This window comes from Musa acuminata, chromosome BXJ2-7 (assembly GCF_036884655.1).
Source record: "Musa acuminata AAA Group cultivar baxijiao chromosome BXJ2-7, Cavendish_Baxijiao_AAA, whole genome shotgun sequence".
NCBI lineage: Eukaryota > Viridiplantae > Streptophyta > Magnoliopsida > Zingiberales > Musaceae > Musa > Musa acuminata.
Window position 1 is genome coordinate 35,582,012 of NC_088344.1, and position 8,618 is coordinate 35,590,629.

The window sequence follows — 8,618 nt, forward strand, 5'->3', positions numbered from 1 at the left end:
CGCCGGGAGACCCCGAGGAGCGTCCCCAGGAAGATCCCCGTCATCCGGACCTGAACCAAGCCGCGACGACCCCCGAGGCCACGGCTAAAAAAGTTACTTACCATAACAAAGACAACGTCAAGCAGAACGAAGCGCAAGAAGACATCGCACAGCCTCCAAAACTTGGAGGTAGAATCGAAAAGCTTATATCCACCAGCTGAACGCATCCGCACCAAGGCAGCATAAAGCAGCCACATGGAGGGCTACATTGGCTCGATTGCAATGTCAACCGCATGGCCTGGCTTAACAAAATAAAATTACAAGATTCTAGAGACCTGCATTAACACATAAGCCCTTTAAAGATTCTATAGTGTATGTAGAGTACAGCCCCTGTAGCCCACAAAACAAAAACCAAATGGGCCAAGCAATGTACTTAAGGCCATCGAATTACCAAGTTTGAAATGCTATAATTCTCTAGTAAGTTACTAACCAGATGAATAACCATGACCGTCCTAAGACTTGGCCTTAAACTTCCTTTGTGCTTTTAGATCTACCACAATGACTGTGATGTTGTCCTTGCTTCCCTTTTGGATGGCAAGTTTTGACAGGAAATCTGCAGCAGCTTGAGCTGCAGGATCAGCTTCCTCACCTCGATGGTTGACTGGTGATGATACAATACCATTCTTTTTGTGCCATAGCAGTATCCGCCTTCGGGCTATATCGCATACCTCTTCATTGGACATGACATCCCACAAACCATCGCTGGCTAGGATAAGACATTCATCCTCTCTACATCGTGGAACAATTGTAACTTCTGGTACTGGAATTATCCACGGCTTCAAGTAATGGTCCCCTGCATATGATCCAGCAAGTAACTGTATTCAAAATTAATGAAGTCGTGTATACAATAGCTGCCAAAACAAGAAATAGCGTTCCATTCTGTCAACACCAAGTTGATTCGACCTCGTTTAACATGATAGCAGTCAGATCTTGATAGCAGTGTCAACGAATCCTCAAAAGTCAACTCTTTCAAAAAGTTTATTAGTTTGGAAAATTGATTGTTTCTGCCCAGTAAACCCCTGGGCTGTAAAAATAAGAACGCTCCATATGAGAGCTACTATCTTGGTCTTCTTAGATAGAGAGGTTCCAAGCGAAAAATGTATAACAAACGATTAATTGATCATCTTATTGAGGTAGGTTCAAATGCCATGTTTTTGTTCCTATGTTCAACAATAATACTCTTTGGTTTACGTTTTAACTCCAGATAATTTTCCCAAAAAACAAATCCATGAATTCTTCTAATATAATTTTATGCTCTGATAACTTGAAACTTTGTCATGCCATGGATTAAAATGGGCACAGAACAATACAAACACCTACTATCAATACGTGTAAATTGAAACACAGCATTGTATTTATCTTGAAGATGTTAAAACAAGAGCAATCAAGACTAATAATGTGAACCTAGAAAAGAAGATTGCAACTTCACCTGGAAGACTTTATACAAGATAAAATACCAAAAGAAAAATCAGCAACAGTAACCAAGAAGTGGCCATCTCATTAGACCTGTGTATAAGATAATCAGAATAATCTACAAATTCACTAATACCTTTTTTAAATGGATAAGCCTTTTAATTAGACAATCAGTTGCAATGGTTTTCTGAGATACAAATACTCTTTTCTTTTCATTTAACTTGATTGGAAGTTCTGGCTTGAATTTAGACAATTGACAACATCAAGCAAACTACATTTGTTGATAAAAGAAGCTAAGAAAATGAGATCTTCGGTTATAACATGTAAGATGAGCCGAGAAGGGAATGATATTGCTGCCTGTGTTCTTGCATTGCCTGATGGTGATATGTAGACAGCAAAGGAATTATTTTCTTATATAATCAAGGGAAATGGCAAACTTACTTTTCAGGCTAAAACTCACTAGAAAATTGCACCTTTAAAATTTTCAAAATCAGCAGAACTTGGACTCTTGTATTTGAAGGCCTAATGTTTTACAGAAAAAAAATATATACAAATCATTTATGTAGAAATTCACTTCCTTTAGCAAGCAGTTTTCTCTAGGTTGATATGTATAATTTAAGCCATTGTTATCAGTTTTTATAATATGCACTATGCTAGAAGTCTTGCATATTAGTCTGTCAAAAGATTGTTACAGTATGAAGTTACTGAAATAAAAACTTGAGATAGTTAAATTTTCACTCTTATCTTGAAATGGTCCTCTGGAGATGTCAGCTCACTTTTATTTATAAAAATAAGAAAATCAGAATAAACAGGAGCACGTTACATGGACACATATCTATGTGCCAGATCCAACAAGGGGAAAAAATGTAAATGTGCCAACATGTGCATGAGAAACAATTAGGATAATATTTATGATTCTTATATTGTGATGCTGTGAGACTAAGAACCGTGAGAACATGACTTCTGGATGTGCAGTTTATACAAATCCTTGAAATCAACCGGTGATTTAAAAAGTGCTAGACGCCAAAAGGCACCACGGTCCAAAAATGCCCGAGGCGCTAGGCGCTCGCCCGAGCGACGTGAGACGCTTAAATATAAATATATATAATAAAATTAATAAATATAATTATTTAAAATTTTAAATAAAAATATACTATTAAATTAAGAAAATCTAAGATACAAAATCATAATGTCACATTAACAAAAAGTTTCAAAATTTACACTAGTCATTTATCCTGAAACCTAACAATAATTTCAAATAAATAAAAATTAATAGTATTAAAATCAAAATAATAGTGTTATACTGTATACAGTTAACAGTATACAATATAACAGTATACAGTATAACAGTATACTGTATACTTTTAACAGTATACAATATACTGTTAACAGTATACTTTCAATTTCAAAAGAGGAGAAGCAAAAGAGAAGATAAGAGTGTAAGGGAAGACCGAGGGTGCTGAGAAAAGCGGGAGCGGTAGCGACAACGACGAGTGACAACAGTGGCAACGACAGCGGTAGCAGCGAGCAGCGGGAGCGGTTGCGGTAGCAAGAGCGACGAGCGGCGACAGTGGCAACGGTAGCAAGAGCGGCGAGCGGCAACAGTGAGCAGTGGGAGCGGGAGTGGTGACAGCGGCAGCGACAGCGAGCAGCGTGAATGGCGAGCAGGGTTAGGTTTGGGGAAGTCGCACTGATATCAGTGCTTTAGTTGGTTCGATTGAACCAATAAAGCACCGGAGACCGAGCCAAACCTAAACCGCTGGTTTGGTCGCCTGGTTTAACCCAGGCACTCGCCCGAAGCGCCCGGCGCCTGGGCTCGGGCGAGCGCCTAGGCGACGCCTCTTTGAAGTTCGTCGCTTGGAAACGAAGAGAGGCGCTCGGGCCTCGCCTCGCCTCGCTCGAGCGGTTAGGTAAGCGCCCGAGCGCCTTTTTAAATCACTGAAATCAACTTCTCATATCGTAAAATTCTTCAGTACTAGATTTGTATAACTAACGAGTTTGATAAGAGCGCAGCTCATACACGTGGAATAAATAATGCATCCTGCGGATGTGAAAGCAAGAGTCCATGTATCACTGATTCTTAAAAGGTAGACACCATAGGCATGGATCACCTAAGCAAAAGGTATATTACGGGGTTATTCTGCACATTCTCATGTCTGTTACAGGCTAACAGCATGAAAGGTTCTCTTTCAGCTTTTATCCAACATTCTTTTTTTGTGAGCCAGAGCTTGTTTACAGCAAGACAAAGTCTTTTGTTTTAAGATCAGATAAGGCCTCAAAAGACAGAAATGCATAGATAAGTAGTACCTAATTCTTGCAACTATCATGTAATTTGTATAATCAGAATGGAAAATTTACACCTAACATCTTGCTTGAATGTAAACAGAAAAAGACACACGGATCTATTTTCTAGCAGTCACAACAGGAGTCTTCTCTCTATTTTCTAGAATTCACCATAGGAGTCATCTCTCTGTGAAATCCCATTATACTCTGTAGGCCAGCAATTTCTCAAGGTATGGTCTCCTCACTAAAAGATGAAGATATATTTTGTCTGCCCTATAACTTCTTGCTCCATGCAGAAAATTGTCTACCGATCATTTTCCTAAAAGTTGACAAGATAACCATCTCATTTTCTGGAAACCACCATAAATAGTGTATAATGATGGTAATTTATCATACAAAGTATTGAGCAACAGATCCATTGTATTTTTCTCATTTTCATGCTATTGTAAATTTGTAATATAGAAGGCCATTTTCTCAGAGCGAAATTTAACTATACGGTTACTAGTTTATGTTATGCATAATTGACAAATATGACTACCAAAATTTTGCTCAAAAAAAGATTAGTAATATATAAATATATCTGTTTTTCTGTAAGCAACTTTGATATCCTTGATGACATTGTCCTAGAGGAAAGGGTACGCACCAATTGACCGTGACATGGCAAGAACACCGAATACACGATATCCATTCCAATGTATGACCTTGCCTCCCTGTGCCTCAATTCTTGCATACTCATCTTCCCTGTTTGGCTGATATACAAGAAGAGTTTTCCCTTGGTTGAGATCACAAATTTTCAATTGAAACAAAGAGATACACACACAAAATAAAAGCAAAATATACAAGCCTCACTTTATGATCAACTGACAGAGGCACAGGTTGTTTGCCACGGCAAAGAACAGCCCTTGAGTCCCCACAGTTTGCAATGATGATGTGTGATGAACAGATAACAGCAACTACTGCTGTAGATCCCACTGTCTCTGGAGCTATAGGTGTTAATGGTGCATCAGAAAAATTTTCGTCCTTGGATTTATCATCTGAGCTTCCCAAATTCCCTTCAGTTACTTTTCCACCAACCTCATCATCAACCTGTTGAAAGCAGTTAATGAAGGCTCTCTCCCACTGCTTCTTCCAATCATCACAAGTATTGCTCCTCAGATCTCTAGCACAATTCCTTAACTGCTCTATTAACACATGGTGGATTTGCTCACGACAATAATCAGCGACCTGCAGCATGAAAGAGCCACCTGCAAAGCTTTATAACTGTAGCCTAACATAGCAACAGATGATTAGGAATGATAGCTAAAAAGTTTTGCACCTGGGAACCACCATGGCCATCATAGACGCCAAAGAAATGGGCTGGCAAGCGAATCAAGCTCGAATCAAGGCCATCTATGTCTTGATTACCGATGAGCAACCACAAGGGGATTTCATAAAAATAAGGCACTGCCACAACAGCATCTTCCATCTCTGGCCTTCGTCCACAAATTGACACTTGCCCCCAAAAGGGTAAGTAATCCACCAAGAACACACTTCGCTTGCTGCTGCTGCTGCTTGCCTGACTTTGCTGATCTTCCTGAGTTGCAAGCTCAACAATGGGCGTTACTGGTATTATAAAATCAGAATCGACCATGCTTACTGTCAGTGCATTAACACCGAACTCAAAAGCAGGACGCCCGTTTAAGATCTCACCACTCTTCTCCACCTCAAGGGCAGTCGGTGTGCATGTCTCGGATGGCAGATCCATATCCAGCAACTCGTCGGCCGTGCTGTTGATACTCCTGCTGCTGCCGCCGATACTAGTAGCGGCTGAACAAGCGATTCCTCCCAAAAATTTGCGCTCCATGGAGACCAAATCCTCATGGAAACTACCCACCGCTCTGCGGACGTCCAGATCATCCCCATCCCCTCCCTCTTCCATGGCCACCACCTCAGATTGCTCGACCTCAGGTGACAAACCCGTGGCAGCAGCATCCATTGGATTGGGCAGCAGGCCTGCAGTCTCGGTAATCAGCTTCAGGCAGGCAATCTCCATCGAGTTGTCACAGGTCGAATTGGCCGTCCTAAATGATAAAGCCACCGCCGGAGGCATCTCCTCCATTAACTCCTTGTCCTGGGCCGTCGTGGCGGTCAGAAGTTATTATACGCTGGGCTCAAAAGTGACACATCCTACTGACTTCTAACGAATGGCCTCCCCCGCCTGTGGATCACGCTCGAAGTCGCCTCCGGCCGCATCTCACGGGTTCGCCGTGCCGCATCGCGAAAAGATCTGACAACGGGATGCAACTACTGATCCCAGATCTAAGGCTTGACCTCTTAAGGAAAGCAAAATTCCAGGGTCTCGGATGAGAGAAAGACGGGGAACTGGACCAGAGTCGGCGATTCCCCTTCATACAGGGCACTCCATTGACACCAGAAGGAAGAAGAAGGGTAAAAGAAGAGAAGAGGAGAGTCAGCAATAATCACATGCGCGTAACAACCGCACCAAATTTGTTGCGCAAAATTGCAACCTTTTTATCCCTAGAAAAAGCAAAGAGGGGTGAGGTGGAGGGAATGACCCCAGAGAAAAAGAAGAAGAATCAAAGCGAATCCCAGCACCATTTCTGATCTGAGTTACCTGCGGCTGCGGGCACCCGTCGCTTCCTCCATTAAGAGCTACGCATGACTCAATCCATCACTTGTCACCATACTAGACAGGAGCAGTGAATGATGACAACCATGGGGACGTAGAAAAAGAAGAGAGAAGAGCGGAGAAGAAAATCCAACCTGTTGCTTCTCACCAGTTCCTTCTTCGACGACAAATATAGTGAGAGATCCGAGCGCGTGTTTGTTGACACCTTCAGATTAACTTTTTATTCGAGAGGGAGGAGAGAAGTAGAAGAAGGAAGAAAGCAACGTCCACCCCGAAAGAAGTTGAGAGACGAGGAGGAAGAAGGAGAAGAGGAATTTTCCCGAGTACCAAAAGCAAGGGATCTGTTTTGTGTGCTCTCCCACCCTTGTTGATTTTGGTGGAGGCTGATGGAAAGATGGGGAGGTGGGATGGAGACGATCACCACGGACAGGTGTCGGTCGTGCGAGGCCATCATAATAATCCACGGATCACCTATTGCATGTCCATCCCGCAACCACGATAGTTCTTCCCTTCGATTGGTCCTCTGACTCGTGTTCTTCCGGGACGAAATGGTTTCTTCCCTTCCATTGGTCCTATGACTGGGGTCCTTCCTAGAAAAGAAGAATCTCTGGGTCTCCCTAGAGCAGCAGATCTGTCCTACTTTTGCGATCTCGTTGCCATTAGAGGTAAGGGGAAGATTTTATATCACGAAAATAGCCCTAGAAATATGAAGTCCACGGAGCCGGACTCTTTTCGACGGCACCCTTCCCTCTTCCGGATCACCGTCAGCCACGTGATCTGTACCGTTGGATGGCCGAGGTAATCATCGTCGCCCCATGATTTCATCCGTCTCCAATCGAAGCTAGCCCCGGTAGGCACCGAACACGTGGTCGGCTTATTGGCACGTGGCTTAAAACATTCTTTTATTGCACGAGAAGTACCGGACCTAATCATTATCTCCATGCTTTTCTACCAGGATCGCTGCCCATTCTTGGGATTGGAGGAATTACCGGGACCCACACGCAGGCTCGTCGGTAATTAGAAGGACTCGGCAGACGGGTACGCCATCAAAGGATAGGAAGAGGTTCTTTTTTTGGAGCGTTGGCAGCTAGCTTACACCTTGCCCCCGGAGGCCTGACACGCGTCCCGAAGCGATAAGAAGAGAAAGGAAGAGAGAAACGGAAACCGCAGCGGGAGACGCCGGGTCGACGGTGCGTACCGACGTGCCGGTCGCCACGCGTCCGTCGCGGTATGGCTCTATCTTTCGGTCCTCCCTTTCATCGACGTGTTCATCGGCAGTCGCATCCGACCTGTCCCACCGCCTCTTGTATCTCACTGCCATGTCTAACGACTCTCAGGTCCGTGACTTGTGTCGTTGACTGTGGAAGGGATCCATCAGCTTTTGATTCGGCGGTCTGTTCATCCATCCGTCGGTGCTTACTACTTCGCCACCCGTCGGCGCTTTGGGGCACAATAAAAGGCCGGATCTTAAGAATATAACGCGGATCATAAGAAAGGGCCGGACCTGTGAAATCGGATTGGATCCAAACGATTCCTTACAACGCGGAGGGCGGAATTCTCATCTGCATGCAACACAAATCAGAATCAGTTTGAGGAAGCAAAATAAAGCCAGCCTAGAAATTTTAATATATTCTATAAACACAATATTATTTCCTTGCTGATTCGCACATGCCAATTACTTCCCAAGTCATCACCCATTAAATTGGCTTTCATAACACTCGGCTGTATTTTTTTAAACCACGCACCACCAACCGATCTATCGTCGTCCAATAAAAGCCGTCCGTTTTCCGCTAACAGGAGACCACCAGCCACCATGTGATATATCCTCGGTTCCTCAGACCCACCCCCCACGATCCAATTCTTGCCGACCTCACCTTCCTCTTATTATTGATCGCCACCAATCCAGGCTTCAACCACATGCCCCTTCGACCTTGTTTCTATTTTATGATCCACCTCAAAAAGTTCGGTCCGCGTAGCATACCAACACGGAACTCCGACTCCAGATCACATGAGCTCTCGCTATCCCCTTATGCTAACGTGCTCCACAACGAATGCATCACACCGACGTCACCCCCACGCACCCCTAAACTTGTCTCGCTTCGCACCACCCCTCGACTTTATCCTGATCCGCTCACCGCCCCCCGCCGCGTGAGCCACGGTCTACTAGAAGCCTCCATGGCTGCCTTCGTCGGAAAGCTCCCAAAACCGCGTTCACACGCACCTTTCCCCGCAACCTATATAACCGCCCACCGCT

General features: G+C 44.0%; 1 protein-coding gene across 2 annotated transcripts; it reads right to left on the minus strand.

Moving 5' to 3' along the window:
* Positions 1-315: 315 nt before the first annotated feature.
* On the minus strand, positions 316-6,744 carry LOC135617849 (probable protein phosphatase 2C 6). 2 transcript variants are annotated; one of them, XM_065118542.1, is made up of 6 exons: positions 6,513-6,744; positions 6,350-6,421; positions 5,051-6,252; positions 4,585-4,959; positions 4,379-4,484; positions 316-832 (listed from the first exon to the last, which is right to left on the minus strand). In XM_065118542.1, the coding sequence occupies exons 3-6, from the start codon at positions 5,831-5,833 to the stop codon at positions 492-494; spliced, it is 1,605 nt and encodes a 534-aa protein (XP_064974614.1). In that variant the 5' UTR covers positions 5,834-6,252; positions 6,350-6,421; positions 6,513-6,744; the 3' UTR covers positions 316-491. The 2 variants fall into 2 exon arrangements, with proteins under 2 accessions (XP_064974614.1, XP_064974612.1); XM_065118540.1 differs by having other exon boundaries at positions 6,499-6,744.
* Between the last annotated feature and the right edge of the window lie 1,874 nt (positions 6,745-8,618).

Coding starts and splice junctions, on each gene's coding strand:
- LOC135617849 (XM_065118542.1), bottom strand. CDS start 5,833: ATGGAGGAGATGCCTCCGGCGGTGGCTTTATCATTTAGGACGGCCAAT. Junction 4,960..5,050: donor ATGGCCATGGTGGTTCCCAG/GTGCAAAACTTT, acceptor TTCATGCTGCAG/GTCGCTGATTATTGTCGTGA. Junction 4,485..4,584: donor CTCTGTCAGTTGATCATAAA/GTGAGGCTTGTA, acceptor CTTGTATATCAG/CCAAACAGGGAAGATGAGTA.